This window comes from Emydura macquarii, unplaced genomic scaffold, assembly GCF_026122565.2.
Source record: "Emydura macquarii macquarii isolate MOO-44397 ecotype Brisbane River unplaced genomic scaffold, CSIRO-AGI_Emac_v2 contig_2897, whole genome shotgun sequence".
Taxonomy (NCBI): domain Eukaryota; kingdom Metazoa; phylum Chordata; order Testudines; family Chelidae; genus Emydura; species Emydura macquarii.
The window spans coordinates 3,745,082-3,761,399 of NW_027133034.1; the positions used below are offsets into that span (position 1 = coordinate 3,745,082).

General features: G+C 39.6%; 1 protein-coding gene across 4 annotated transcripts in view; it reads left to right on the forward strand.

Annotated features, from left to right (window-relative positions):
- Positions 1 to 874: 874 nt before the first annotated feature.
- Positions 875 to 16,318, forward strand: part of GDA (guanine deaminase) — a 56,031-nt gene continuing 40,587 nt past the window's right edge. For 3 of the 4 annotated variants that reach the window (XM_067568462.1, XM_067568464.1, XM_067568463.1), the window contains exons 1-2: positions 875 to 1,402; positions 10,409 to 10,497. In XM_067568462.1, the coding sequence (XP_067424563.1) occupies positions 1,223 to 1,402; positions 10,409 to 10,497 (269 nt within the window). In that variant the 5' untranslated portion in view covers positions 875 to 1,222. Of the gene's footprint in view, positions 1,403 to 10,408; positions 10,498 to 13,919; positions 13,994 to 16,318 lie in introns of all 4 variants that reach the window. The other variant, XM_067568465.1, reaches the window with a different exon arrangement.

The following is a 16,318-nucleotide window of genomic DNA, read 5'->3' on the forward strand; positions in this document are numbered from 1 at the left end:
GGGAAATACACACTTCGCAGAATTAAATAATCACATGCTTCCTTTCTTATCTGATGATTTCAGGTCAACATTGTAAATGAGCACATTAGAGAAGTGCCAATCCAGAAGTGGTTTGCTGTAGTTTCATTTTTGCGATATCTTGTTGGCTGAGTTTTCATGCTGACAAAGCAAAAGCAGTACTGATATAGATTCAGATTCTATTTTACTGGAACCCTTCAATCGGTACTTTGGTGGTTCTGAGTGGTTAGAAACATTTTTGCCCCCTCACCTCACTCTCGCCTGCATTCTGCCCTGAAGATATCTTGGCTGTCGCTGAGGATCTAGACTAGAGAAGGAAGAATTCACTGGGATTCCAGAAGTTGGGATCATTTCAAGTTTTTCTTTTTAAATTATGAAAAATTCATTTTCTGTGGGTACTTTGGAAAGAAAGGAGTCTTTAGGAGGGAAGAGAGATTGGTAGCCTAGCAAACTGGGATAGGAGTAGGGTGAGCAGATGTCCTGATATTATTGGGACCGTCCCAATATTAGGGGCTTTATCTTATGCAGGCAAATATATCACCCCTTGAAGAAAAAAAAAAAGGGGGTCCCGATTTTTCGCACTTGCTATCTGGTCACCCTAGATAGGAGAGGGCAGTCTCGTTTTATCTGCAGCTTAACTCTGTCAGGAGTTGGGCTCCAGATCTGTCCCTCTTCCCCCTCCTTTGTTGGTTGTTTTTGTTTTAAGAAGAAGTAGCCAATGTAGTTTGCACAGGTGTTTCGCGCTGAGTGCCGAGGGCTGGCTGACACGAGTGCAACAGAGGGGGGCGTTTGGGGATGCGCCTGCAGCCCCAGGGGTGGATCACTGCCAGGTTCCCCTCCTTCTAATCGCAGGAGATGCTGCTCCCAGCCCAGCGGCTTATCAAGTAAGCGGACTTTGGTCTCGGCTGGCAGGAGATCGGGAACCTGTAGCGTTCAAGGCTGACTCGGCAGCCGCGGGAGAAAGGGAAGCCTTCCAGGAACAGTAACCACTCCCCAAAGAGAAAGTCGTTAGGGGGTGGAGAGACAGCGCTAGGTGCAGGGGGAGCTGCTATTGGTGCTAAGGGAATAAAGACACCACCCCCTGGAAGCAGCCAGCAGCCCCCTGAGTGCAGGAGGCAGAGGCACTGGCAGCCAGGGAGCGCGAGCGGCCGCCTAGAGCAGCAGCAGCATCCGCATCCCACCGCCACGCCCGCCCGCCCGGTCCATGTCTCTTCCAGCGGCAAGTCTGAGCGCCTCCAGTCGCCTCCCTCTGGGCACCGCGATGGGCTCCCCGCAGAAGCCGCCCCTCGCTCACCTGTTCAAAGGGACCTTCGTGCACGCCACCCTCTCCTCGCCCATGGACGTGCTGCACGGCCACCTGCTGGGCGTGGGCGACGACGGGAGAGTGAGTGTGGGCGGCACGCGGGGGCTTAATCCCCTGTCGACAGGGGAGGGGGAGGGGGCTGGAAGAACGGGGCGCGTGGGCAGAGGCGGGCTATGGAGCGTGGGTGTGGCGGGGTTAGGTAACAGTGAGGTGTGCGTTGCCCTGCAGAGGCGAGGAGGCCTGTAGTACTGGGGGGGAGGGGGAGTGATAATGGGAGGGGTGGGAGGATACAGTGTTGGGGATTCGCATGTGGTACCAGGCGAGCGTGAGAGGGGCTTGCTGCAGCAAAGGGGGCTAACAGGTGTGGGGTGCCTGTGGGCGCACGCAGGCTGTGTTTGGGAGTGATTGTCTTTGAGATGGTAGAAGGAGCTTTTTAGCAGAGGGGACTGAATAGCTGTCCAAGAAAAGCAGCGAGATGCCACGTGGATGAATTTTTCTCTCCGCCTTTCTTTAAGAAGATTTGAAATGTCAGACTGTAGCGGCGGTGGTATGTTAATGTCCAGCTATACAGATGTCTCCCAAAGTAGCGACGTGCTCCCACTTGTGGCTTGAAATTGTTAAGTGATTTCTTGAGTCCCTTTTCTGCAAAGGCCAAGGGAGAAAAAAGATGTTCTAGACTCATTTTTGCTGCAAATCTTTAGGAAGAGGTTGACAATGTTTAGAGAAACAAGGTAAACGGGAAAGCAATAGAGGCAAATATTTTATGATAGGTAGGAGTTATCCAGAGCTAACTGGAAATTCAAAGACTTAGATTCAGAGACGGGATAAGCCTGTTGGCATCTTTAGGAAGGAACCTGCACCTACTGTATAGATTTTATTTTCACTTTTTTCAAAACAGCAGTTAATCTGGATCATAAGTGTTTCCTCCAATTTTTAAATTTTATTTTCCATTTTCAGTGGAAACCAAATATAGAAATAATTTTAAAAGATACATTCTGAAAAAAATAACACATGATTTTTTGTAATAATGATGAATAGTCTCCCTAGACATTTTCTCTGGTCAGACGCAAAATGTACATTCAAAGTCAGAGTAATAATTAACTGATTATACAGAACTTTGAAATTAAAAAGTACTCTATAATACTGAGTATTACTAATATAACTGATGGATTACTGATTCAGTGATGTGAGCCAAGTTTAAAAAATATAAATTACTTTTACTATTTGTGCAAGATCAAATATGATGGGGAAGCTATGTTAGTGCCTTAACATTACTAAATGTAGGCCTCAATCCTACAATGAGCTCTGCACAGGTAGACTCTTGAACCTTGTGGAGTCCCACTGATTTCAGTGGAGCATTATGTGTAGATAAATTGTAGAAAAATCATTTTCTTCATCACCATGTCCCCTTTTTGTTATAAGGAGGAACACAGCAAAAAGTTTTTCACTAGGAGGGTGGTAAAGCACTGGAATGGGTTACCTAGGTGGTGGAATCTCCATCTTTAGAGGTTTTTAAGCTGTGGCTTGACAAAGCCCTGGCTGGGATGATTTAGCTGAGGGTAGTCCTGTTTTGAGTAGGGGGTTGGTCTAGATGACCTCCTGAGGTCCCTTCCAACTCTAATCTTCTATGATTTTATGATAATTTATGTCTGACTTGCATGACATTTGACAGTCATAACTAGCAGACTTTGAACTTTGGAGCCCTTAAAACACACTTTTCCCCCCTTATTATTCTCATTATTAACTGAATTTTGCCCTTTCAGGGTTCCCATCACAGGCAGATTTGATAGGATTAAGACCTAACTTCCTTTTTCAGGGGCCATTGTGGGAGCTTTATGACTCATTAAGACTTGCTATAAAACCTATCAAAGTCAATGGAAAGACTCTTATTAACTACAAAGGGCTCTGGATAAAAACTTAAATTTTTATACATTTGAGTGGCTACCATCCAAAGACAAAATAGCTGAGTGGTTAAATAGTTTGCTTAATATATTTCAAAGCTAGTCAGTTCAATTCTTCTACTGTTGAACTTCAGTTTTATGTTATTATTGCAGTTTCAGCTGAATCGTATTTTTCCACACATATTGCCTGATTCTGTAGTTTTAATTCATGCAGAGCTCCCGTTAGAATCAATGAGAAATTGATTGTGTAAAGACTGTCAGATTAGAAACTTGATTAGCCTGATCATCCAAATATATTCTATATATTCTGAATATATTTCAATACTTTTGTTGAAGGATTAAAATGTAAGACTGTAAAATGGGATACTTCAGACCCACAGAGCACCCCAGGGGTTGTGTGTGGGAATCTCACAGAGGTCTCTATAGGGAGGAGTGAGCCCCACAGAGGGATGTGAAGGAGGAGCTGCTGGTCATGTGATACACGGGAAGAGGGAGAGACTGTCCCATGCAGAAGGGGTGGCATGGAAGGCAATAAAAAGGTGATGGGGAGAAGGTTACAAAAGAGAGGAGGGGACTTGGGCTGAGCAAGGGGGAAGCAGGAGGGTAGGTAGGAGTGGAGCTAGTTAGGGCCTTTGAGGGAAGGAGAAGTCTGACCTGACTGCAGGAAGCATGAGGAGGACAGGGAAGACTCTGAAGAAGTGAGTGATCGGAGCTGAACAGCAGAGGAGAAAGGTGATTATAGCTGCAGCACTTTGGCTGAGCCAAGTGGGAGCAAGTCTCAGCTGGGCCAGAGAGGGAGGCAGTTGCAGGAGTCCAGGGGAAAGATGACTTAAGCAGGGGGAAGAGTTTACTTGCTATGGGGGGAAGGGGCAGGGATGGAGAACAGAGAGAATTCAATGGCAGCTTGGGTGTGGGCATCATGGAGGTTTCATGCCTGAATGGGAGGTCCGGGACAGAACAGAGAAAAAGAAGGAGTAGATCAAGGCAACAGGAACTGATTGTAATGAATCTTATTTTCTTTTGCCTACAGTTGGCCTGAGGTGAGGTGGTAGGGGGAATTCACTGAGGCTGTAAAGTTCTTTCAGATCCTCAACTGGGTGGTGTTTTAGGAGGGCAGGGCATTCTAGTTCAGGGATAGAGACTAAGTTCCTGCTCCTCCTACGACCTACTGCAAGAGACAATTCTACTGGTTACTTAGCAATCACGTAAGCCTTGGCTTGTAGGGTTGTGGCACCACGCGTCCAACCAATTCCAAAATTTCCAGGGATGTTCAAGGCACCAATAGATAGAACTCTAATGGTTTTGGTGAAAATTGGAAAATTGTAAAAGACTGATTTCCAGTGGTGTGAGAAGAAAATTAGGCCCATAGACTGCTTCTTTGGTGCTGAAGTCAAGGTAATTTCTTTGGTGCCCCTGCTGCTGCATACACATATCAAGGCATCAGCTTAAGATGCTGCTCTTCCTCTTTGGGTGTGCAACTCAGCCTCCAGAAGCAGTGAAGTGTGCAACCCTCTAGAATGACATCTATTTGTATACGCTTTGCATCTGTGGGGGACACAGTCAGAGGCATGATGGCTGGGTGGTTTGGGTCATAGGCAGGGTCCTAATCTTCCTACACTCAGCCAGTGCTCAGAAGCCATCATTAGGGGAGAAGACACCACATGGTTTTTTGCCATGTCATTGCTGAACACACTTCTCCCTTAGAGGAGGTATGCCTGTCTGTCTCTGCACTGTGCAAGCATAATGCTTTCAGCTACTGTCATGCAGGCACTACATCTCATTCCATCCCTATGCACTTCTAAGAGCTATAATTAAGCCGCAAAAGCTGTGAGATCAGGCACACAAAAAGCAATAAAGCACAGAAAACTCCACCGCTAAGGCTGATTCAGCAACATTAACTCATTCATATTACATATCCTGTGTATTTTAAAGGTGTCTTAATAGTCAAAGTAAGACATTAAGGTTCATAGTTAAAATTACTTCATATATATAATTGACTTTAGCATAGCTAGAGCAACCTTAATTTGGTAAAACAGTGAGAGTCCTGTGGAACCTTAAAGACTATGCCCAAATAAATTGGTTAGTTTTTAAGGTGCCACAGAACTCTCGCTATTTTGCTAAAAACAGACTAACATGGCTACCCCTCTGGAACTTAATTTTGTAATTTCTTCACCTTTGAATGTTTAGACTGTCAGCCGTAATATTTCACTGCACATTCTTTTGCATTTAAGTTCCTATGATTTATTAAAAATAATAAAAAGTAATTGGTTTGTGCAGTTCACAGAGTTTTCTGCCTTCACTGGAGGATCATGTGAGTGTCTTTTTCTGCTGTTAGTCTTGCATATCATACAAGCTCTGCTGGCTTGTCCACCTCAGCTTGTCAATTCGTTGAGCCAGCAAATGTTTATCTAATCAGTGGCTCACTTAAGAAACTATGCATATATGGGCAGAACGTTTATCTTAAAGTGGGCAGCTAACAATTTATTGGAATGTAATACTGTGCATGTTCAGATGTACATTTTCTAATGTGTACTGCAATGACATGATGATGTGGGGTTTTATGATGGTTTAGTTGGCATGAATTTAGGATGACTACTTTCCAATAGTTATACAAGTCATCTAAAACAAATGCCAAAAAATCCACTTCTTTCTCACCACACGATCATATATTCTGTTTATTCCATGTTTTACAGAGGTTTTAGAGTGTATGTGTGGGTTTTGTTTTTTTAATGGCCTAATTTTTCATCCCTCTGCCCTCATAGATTCAGACTCTAAGGTCAGAAGGGATCATCAAGATCTTCTAGTCTGACCTCCTGATCAAAGATTCTGTCTGATTCTATCTTTAATCAAAGATAGAAAATTCCAGCCATATAAAGATGGGATAATGATATTTGGTGCAAAGTGGATCTGCCAAGATGGAGCTTATTTAGCCTGGTTGAGATAAAAGAGGTTCTGTAAATATCACCATAATTTGATAGTAATTTAAGTAAACAATTAGATGTGAACTTGCCTCAATTGAATAACAATGTGATCTTATTGCTGTAGACCTTTTTCCATCCCACGTCTTCTGTATGTTATATTGATTTGTCCCTTACTGTCTAAAATTAGGCTCTGGTCTTGCAAAGGTTCACACACGTGTTTAGCTTTAAGTATGTGAGTAGTCCTAATTGATTTCTATGGGATTAAAATCTTTATAGGATTGGGACCGCAGATTTGCAGCTTCATCTGTGAAGTGCCAAGCCTGTTATAATAATAATAACAAATATATTAATAATTAATGACCATACTGAAAAGAGTTGGAACATAACTGCAAACTTCAGACTACGTATCCTCTGAAATAAACCATGTTTAAATTCCTCTCCCATTGGTGACATAGTTTATTTAGAGAGGTTTATTCACTAAGGAGCAAAAATGTACATAAATGACTCACCACCTCTTTTCAGCAGTGGAGCGTCAGTTTCTACTGTACTTCAATATGATCAAATAGAAGTTTGGGCAAATTTCTATTCTGACTTGTATTTACATCTGAAGTAGTAGGTAGTGAAAAAGGTAGGAGTGTGGGATGTCAACTTATTGTGCCCGTGAAATAAGAGCCTCACAGTTACAAACAGACCTGTAAAGCAATTTGCTCTCTTAGTTTCCCACACTGCAAAAGTTGGTTCCCAAATGCTGTAGGCTACCAGGAATTATGGCTGACTGACTGATGTGGAGAACTTTGTTTCTGTTTTGAATTTTACAGAGTTTTATTAACTCATTCTACATTTTAATAACTTCAGAAAGCCCAAAGGTACTCAGGAGTACCAGCAATCTCTTCTCAGTACTAATCAGCAGTCCCATCAATATCTGGGTTAATTTCATCTGAAGCTATTTGACCATGGGAGCTGTTCCATTTCTTCCTATTACAGTGCACTAGATTGAAACTGGACATCAGTTTCAATTTAGTATTCTGTCACTGGTACAGCCAATACACCCTGGCCATATGGGAGAACTGGTTCCAGATCATGTAACTGTACTTGGATGGGAAAAGGGATTTTGTTTGATTCCTCTGAAAATAATATATTTGGAATTAATTTTCTTGGTGCATTCATCTATTTGAACTATTAGGCAGTAATTAAAAAAGTTCTCTCACATCATAAAGTTCCTGGTTGATCTCTAGGTCTTTCTCAGACACAGATGCTCTGATTCTCCAATGTCATTGTTTACACCAATGCAAGATGAGTGCATGCACTACCATTCTGATTTGAAAGCATTTTGCCTCCACTTTCCATTGATATCAATAACTGTGCAAGGTGCAGAACAATGAAAAATGTGACCCAGTGACCATTATTAATTAGGTGTCAGTTGTTATACACAGGCACATAAGACTCAAAAGCAAAGACACGTTGGTTGTATAGGTGACTCCTTGGGGAGAATCTACATTTGTGTGAACAGCATCAGCCCATGTGTATGCATGTTCATTGACCTAGGATGATTTTCATGGGAAGTATTAGAACCCACCCTTACTCTGCTTTCAGTTTCATTCATGGGTCTAGACTAACCTTTCACACAGCCCTATGTTATTGTCTAATTTTTCTGTGTTTTGGAACTGTATATTCCTGCTAGGATGGATTTTGCATGACTGATTACAGTAAGGCTTTCTGTTTTTTCCAGAACTGAATCATTTCAAAACATCTTGAGTAATGGTTTGCTATGAATAAAATACCCACTCCCGTTCCATGGCAACAAGTCTGTCTTCAGCATTTGCCATCTGGTATTTCATGTTTGTCTCTCTCTTACTTACTCTCAGCTAGTTTTTGTTCAATAGCTAGCATTAGTCATTCCCCATCCATTTTTACTTCAGTATCTCTGTGACATTTTCTTTATTGCTCATCACAAATTTCAATAGGTCTGGATTATAAAACATATGCAGGTGCTCTACTTATTGAACTGGCAAAACACACCAAACATGGTTTAAAAAGAGAGAGAGAGAAAGAGAGATGTTGCCTTAAGTGAAGTGTCAATAGATCATTACACTTTTGTGATTATTGTTAAATATTTATTTTTTTGTGGTGTCCTAAGGTTCCAAAGGAATTTAGTGTTAAATCTGCAGTGACACATCATTTTAAAAAAATCTGCAGGATTCTGCACACCACCAAAAAAAAAAAATTCTGCTTTTTCAGTTGAAGTCTTCATTATTGTTTAAAAATTCTTATATTTTCTTCATGGAGACCCTTATTTATATCTTTTCTTTAAATAAAAGTAACGTATAATAATCATGAATCCAGTTAACTAGCTGATCCATGTTAAACCATGGGTGGGTTTTCTGGTTTTTTGTTGTTGTTTTGGTTTGGTTTTTTTTGTGTTTTTTACTCTTTTGTTTTCCTTGTTTCCTCCCTTCCCCTGCTCTATCCTATTGTTTGTTACATCTACTGTTAAAGCTTTTTTAAGGACTGGTCTATGTACAGCTTTTATACCACTATAACTATATTCATGTAGAAATCAGAATAGTTAAAATTGTACAGCCCCCTAGTGTTGATGCAATTATGCCAATATAAAGTTGCTTATAGCCCCATAACTTTTTCCTTTACATTTATGCTAGGCAATTCTTTTGACTCTTATGTTGCTAGATACTATACAGGTGTATTCCTGTAAGACCACCATAGAGCTGCTGCTTCTTCCGTATGGTATTTGAAAAGCAATTGGCTGAGATTATAGTTGAATTTTAAGATTTGAAAGCCATTCCAATGCTTCTGGGGTAGCTAGGTGGATCCCCCTCATACCACCATCGTAAGTGTGAAGGGGGCTGTTGTCCATGATGTGTTGCATTGTTTCTACCTCACCACAGTCACAATTTGATGATTTTTTTGATTTTGTATTTGTGGAGGAAATATCCACACCATCTGTGCACTGTTTAAACACAGTTGAGTGCAGGTCCCTTTCTACAGGGAAGGCAGAATCTCGGGACGTCTTTCGTTGGCTCTTCAGTTGAGTCTTTGTTTGGGACGTCACAAGTAGCCCAAGATTCATGCCAGCAAATGCTGGCATCCTTTTGGTTGGCCTGTAGTGATGATGTGTGGATCCAGAAAGACTTATTGGATTTGAATTGGGAGAGTGGTAGCAAATTGAGCTCTTTGTGTATTGGCAAATCCAGGAGCCAGGATTTTATTGTGCTCTTGGACCACAGCAGCATCTTGCCTGATGGCTGGCATGATGCCCACCAAAACTGGGAGATGTTGGCGTTGATTTGAGAGTGTTGCTAACAATCCTGAGCATGGCATTGATTTCAGTGTCAACAAAATTGGTGTGGGAGTAGTTGCACTACCTGGCATGCAGTGCTCCATTGGTGACAAAACCAGGGCTTGTACTGACATTCGATGTGTGCATGCATCACATCTCCAGGATGTATCAGCAAGCTTCTGAATGATGTTAACCCTTCTTTTTATTTTGTTTTTGGTATTGTCAAGGTGTTGTCTATAGCTCGGCATCTGATTAAGGGTAACTCCAAAGTACCATGGATTATGGTCATGCAATAAAGGTAGACCACAAAAGTTCACTTTCAATGAATTTTGGCTTGTAGTTTTTCAAGTGGAAGGCAGAGATCAGTGATTTCAAAGCATTGGAGTTCAGTAACCAAACTTTGAAATACATCTCAAGTGTCTGAAAGTTGTTTTTCATAACCTTCTCTGTGGCCTTCAGAGAGGATGCTTGGGTTGCTGGCGCAATATCATCTGCATTGATGAATTTACAGGATGATGTGACTGCAATGTCACTGATATAGAGATTGAACAGTTCAGGCGCTAAAACAGATTCATAGAACTGTAACCTGAGAAACCCAGTACTGCTAACAGAATTGTTGTACACTAGCTATTATGAAGTGTGAAGGTGCGTGCTGGCACTATGCCAATTACATAGTGATGGACTTCTTCTTAAGTATATATAGTGCCTGCGTTCACTTCCCATAAGAAGTTACAGGTACAAGCTGGGTTGGCTTGCTTAATAGCCCATGAGTAGGCATTTCAAAGTCAAACCTAGGTAGTCAGGCAGAACTTATGTTTTAATACAAACTAATTTCTGCTGTAAAAAAGTGTGCACTTCACAAAATCAGATGTAGTAAAATGATTACTATTTTGTGATCATGTGATGTTAATGGTGTATATATATTTAAATGCAATATACAATCATTTAACTATTTTGTTTTTTTCTTTAGATTGTGTTTTTGGAGCAAGCAGATCAGCAAGAGCAACTAGCTAAGAAGTGGGGCTTCAAAGCATCTGATATAAGAGAGCTTAGTAATCAGTAAGTGTTGAGTTTAAGTTCAAGTAGTCATTTTGGTTTCAATTTGTTCCCTAGATGACTGATGTCCCTGGATGACATATATGTATGTGCATATATGTGGGCTAAAAACGTTTTATGGATCCAGACTCTGATTCTGTTCTTTGGGTTTTGCCTGTGTAAGGCATTTCTGAATGGGCTGTAAGTGTGTACAGTGAATATGCTTTTTTCATTCCTTGAGTTAAGAGTTTAGCCATGAGTGCATTGTGCTAGCTGATCCATAACTCACAGATTGAAAAGCCGTATTAGACTCTGCAAATAACCTATTCTTTTTGTATAGCAGTAAACAATGTTCTCTATATTTTTTTTAGTAGTTTAAACTTACATTCTGTTGTCCATTTTGTTGGCAGCAGGCTATGCCAGTGGATCCTGGCTGAAAACTCCACAGCTGAGTTAATAAGTATGTGTAGCGCTTCAGTTTGAAATTCTGGCTCAGCTGCCAAGTAGCATGATGTCTGTTTGCTTTAGCTACATGTCTGATAAGCCTGGGGGATAGATTTCAAAAGTATGACACATTTGTGCATTTCACACTATTGAACCGAACTGAGTGAATAACACATACAAACAAAATTCAGCTAATATTCATCCAAATTAAAAAATGAATTTTGATTCAACCATATTTGCAATTCTTTTGTGGTTGCTTTTTGAGAACATTCAAATTGTCAATATTTATTGAAAAAAATAGTAATGAAAAGCAAATTTGAAAAAAAAAATGCGTGCATATTTGGTAAATGTGAATTTTGACTTGTATTCTTAATTGTAATATTCAAAACACATGCTGTGTAGGTTAGTTACATATGTCACCCAATTGCGGGGGCAGAAACTGTAGCATGTACTATGGAACAAACCAACCCAGAGTAAATTTCAAAAGTTTCAATATAAAATGTTCTTAATTAATGATGCACAAACTATTCATACAGGAAAATGTATGAAGAAATTTGTGAATAATTTTGATCCACAAATAATTTTAAGATTTTCATGGTTTGTTTATGAATAAATATTTCATAATCCAAAAAAAGTGAAATTCAGCAAATACATTATTATGGACTATTCACTCAGCTCCATTGCCAAATGCATTTTTTTTTTAGAGAGCTCATCACATTTAGAAGAAATATTTATATCCATAGAAATTAGTTTGCAAGAAAACAAGTTTAGAATATGAGAAAAAGAGTCTTGTGGTACTATAAGAGGGGAAAATTATTATTTTCTACTATTTTAAAAATATTTGACATCATATTTACTTTAATTGCTGGCAGAAGCTGTCAGAGGCCAGGACCCAGGGCTTCTGGTGCTGAAAGTCTACTCAGAGGAGTAGTTGTGGTGACACAAGGCAGCATCCAGGAGTGCCTGATGCTAGCCAGTATTAGGAAGCAGGCAGCTTGGCTAGAAAGGGGATATGGCCATTGGTAGGCCCTGGTCGACATATGACTGAGGGCTTCCTCCTGTAGCCTTGGTTGGTAGGGCTCCTTTAGATCCTTTTACTGAAGCCAAAACTGCTCTCTCCTGACAGAGCCCTGTGAAAGTGCCAGTGAAAATACTTTCGATCCTCCTTGATTATGTTGGAAGCTGAGAAGATAAAGGGTGTGTGTGTGTGTGTTCTATAAATATAAAATATGATATTTTTAGGGTCACTAACCTTTCGTTCTTTTCCATTATGGGGGGGAGGATGTGAATAGTCCAAACAATTTTCACTTTAGGGCATAATCCATTTCCCAAGTCAGTGGGAGTAGGCTCAGACTTATCAGCATGACACCCCAGGTTGGCTCTGGTAGCTGCTTCAGTTTTGAAGAAAATCACACACTCTGAGATTCACTCAGGGTATGTCTATACTGCGACAAAAGAAAACAAAAAATCCAGAGCAGTGAGTATTAGAGCCTCGGTAAACTGTCTTGGGCTCATGATGCTCGTGCTATGGGGCTCAAAACAGCAGTGCAGACGTTCCCAATCAGGCTGGAGTCAGGGCTCTGAGATCCTTTCCCCTTGCTGGGTCTCAGCTGGGCTCTGGCCTGAGCGGAAATGTCGTCGCTGCTATTTTTTGCCCCATAGCATAAGCCCCGTGAGCCCGAGTCAGTTGACCAGGGCTCTGAGACTCACTGCTGTGAGTTGTTTTTTTGCGCAATGTAGACACACACTGTTCTGATTTTGCATTAGAGAGACTGAAAATCAGAATTTTTCTTGCATGACATTTCTCATGTACTTTTTCATTGTTAACTTTTCTATAATTTCACACTCCAAATTTTGTGTTTATTTGCAGTTTTGACAAAATGGTTCTTTTTGTATGAAAGGATATGAAACCACAAATCTCCAAATGTCTGTCTTTAAAAAAAAACAAAAAACAAAAAAAATCTTTTTTTCTTCAGAAAAACCAGCCCATTTTCACTGGAAAAGTAGCTAATTTTAGCTTTAAAAATATTATAAAACTTGCTTTTCTTAAAAATAAAATGTCTTTACAGATTTTAAAACCATTCTATAAAACTATGCATTCAATAACATACATGTCAACAAAAAGCAAACACTTTACATAAACAAGAGCTTGACTTTTTATGTATAAGATGCTTGTACGAAACAATGTCTGCCATATCAGCATCCCAGTCTTTTAAAAGTGTAACATAAGAGCTTTATTATCATCTCTGGATGAATCTTTTTGTATATTCAAAGGAAATAACAATCAATTTTTTAAGATTGTATAGTTCTATATCTTGAAGAAGATCATGTAGCAAATATAGCTCTGACTCATCTGGTGAATGATGATGCTATATTATTTCTGAAACTTTTATATCTTTGACAAATATTTTATAATATTAGGACTCTGTTAAATAGTGTTTTCAGATGACCACCTTGATTCTCTCACCACCAGCACACATCGTTGCTCAGTATGCCATCGCATAAGTATGCAGAAGTCCAATATATGATTTAAATTTGATATAACTTCATTTTAGAGTTGCTAGCAGATCTTGTTGTATAAATATTTTTGGTCTTTGTCTCTCATCAAAGCATGTATTTAGCATTCATTCTTCTCTGTCTGAGAGAGTGAAATGCACAGGTAGAATAAGACAATCACTCAACAGTTTCATAGAAAACCTGTCTTCTAAACTCCTGTATTTCAGTCATAGAGTTTATGACCAGAAGGGACCACCAGATCATCTAGCCTGACCTCCTGTATAACGCAGGCCACGAAATGCCATCCAGCCATCCCACAACTTTTTATAGAGCCTTAACAACTTTACAGACCTAATAATATTAAGGTCACTTGAACCTAGGTTTTCTTTAACTTACTTACTCCACTTATTCATTCCTAAAAATCCTCCGAACTGGTTGTTCTGTTCAATAAACTGTATAAGGAAATAATCTCTTACCACTAACCTAAATATGCATTTTTATTTAAGGCTTGATTCTACGGCTTTTGCTCACAATGAGTGTGATTTACTCCTCTGAGATATCCCACTGGCTAGTTTCATGAGTAAGTACTTCTCAGTGGGAGTAAAGTTAACAAATTATTCCACTGTTGTTTCCTCAGTCAGCATTTGTATCATTTGGAATCCCCTACGTCCCCTGCACTGGTCTTTTACTGGCCTAATAAAGTGGCTTTCAAACTCTCCAGAATACAGTACCCCTTTCAGGAGTCTGGTTTGTCTTGCGTACCCTCAAGTTACACCTCACTTAAAAACTACTTGCTTACAAAATCAGACATAAAAATACAAAAGTCTCAGCATATTATCACTGAAAAATTGCTTACTTTATCATTTTACTATATAATTATAAAATAATTCAACTGGAATATAAATATTGTACTTACATTTCAGTGTATAGTATATAGAGCAGTATAAACAAGGCATTGTCTGTATGAAATTTTAGTTTGTACTGACTTCGCTAGTGCTTTTTATGTAGCTTGTTGTAAAACTAGGCAAATATCTAGATGAGTTGATGTACCACCTGGAAGACCTCTGCATTGATGTACCCCCTGGAAGACCATGTACCCCTGACTGAGAACCACTGGCTTAATATATCTGCAAGAATTTTCGTACTTTGCCTTTTCATTCTGTCTAAGAGGTTTATAATAACCACCCAGATCATCTTCCTTTCTTCCTTCATTCCTTTTTACCTAAATCCAAATAGCACCTCTTTTGTCATACAAAACAGTATATCACTTCTTTCTCTTAAAACATTTACTTTCTCATATCTGTTTTGCCAACTCCTTCTCCTGCTCTATGTTTTTCTATTCCTTCTGGTAATATAATCTGACTCACTGGGTTAGTTTAACCAAGCATTTGTCACTTGAATTACATCACACTTCTCCCTCAACATGTGTTTCTAATTCAGATATGTTATTACATATTAGGGCTGTCAATTAATCACAGTTAATGCATGCGATGAATGCAAAACAAATTAACTAGATTAAACAAAATAGTTGTGATTAATTGCAATTTTAAGCACACTGTTAAACAATAATCGAATACCAGTTTAAATTTATTATAAACATCCAAAAATATTTCTGTACATTTTCAAATATACTGATTTCTGTATCTGTTGCTGGTGTCAAAACTAAATGACTCCTATTTTTCCTTTTGTGTTGCTCTATTCTTTCATCTACCTTTATCATATTCCAGTTCTCATTCATAGTCTCAACCTGTTGGGTTTCTGCTAATTGTCTCTTTCAGGATCTTCAGCTTGTGTTTCAGTCCCTCTGTTTTCTTCTATAGAGAGGAAACTAGTTTTCATGCTGTGTTATGGGTTATCCTGTAGACAAAGGAAAATTGACAATTAAGGAGGTGTGTTTAACACTAGATCTCTGTTTTTCATATCTTTTCCTATCTTTGTGTACTCACAATCTTAAAAACCTCCAAAACTCATCTCCTTAAGGCATGTATTCCCAAAACTAAACTGCATGAATCATTAATGCAGCATAAAGACAAAACATTTTTAGTTCCTTTGCACAATATCCATGTACCTTGATTTCCAGCAGATAAGCTCATGAACAGTAGACCTCCTTTCCTATTTACTTCATTAAGTAAATTACAAATTTGCATTTCTAGTGACAAAACTAACTTGTCTCTAATGAGCATTAGCTCTATGTATGCACAAACGAGCTGCTTTGTTTATGAAAAACCTCCATGAACATGAGAAAATTAGAGTGTGTGAATTAATTTTCTACTATTCTACAGCAAGGGTGAATTACTTTTATACAGAAACCCAGTATTACTCAATGAAATTCATCTTGTAGGGCAGGAAATCCCCCTGCTAGTCAGGCGGAGTGAAGAAGGTCTAGGACTGTACCTACCATCACTTTACATATCAAAATATCAGCTATAAAGAACTTATGGCTCTAGAATTCAGAGTCTAGAGCGAAAGCAGCTCTTTAGGATTATTGTGCAACTCTTATGAAATCTGTGTCTCATGTTGGAGCACTGATCATAGGAAGTGGTTAAATTACAAGAGGTTTCCTCATAATGCAAAACGCCTGAAATGGCAGGGGGGAAGGGGAATTGCTGAACACATGGATTAGATTTATTGGGTTCCCTCTGCAAATGTCCAGCACCCAGGAAGTCGGGAAGTATGGCAGTGATAAAGAGAAGAAACTCCCATTCTCTGTGCAGTCAGGAATTTGTGGAGAAGCGGAGTTTCAGAGAGCCACAAAATAATCACAAAGGGACTTCCATAATGTAAACATCCCAGTGCCAAGTCAAGACATCACACTGAGATTATTTTATGATTCTGTAACTCCATTAGTGCCAAATGGATCTTTATCTATTGAAACTTGAGTTCCACTGATATAGACAGAAATACC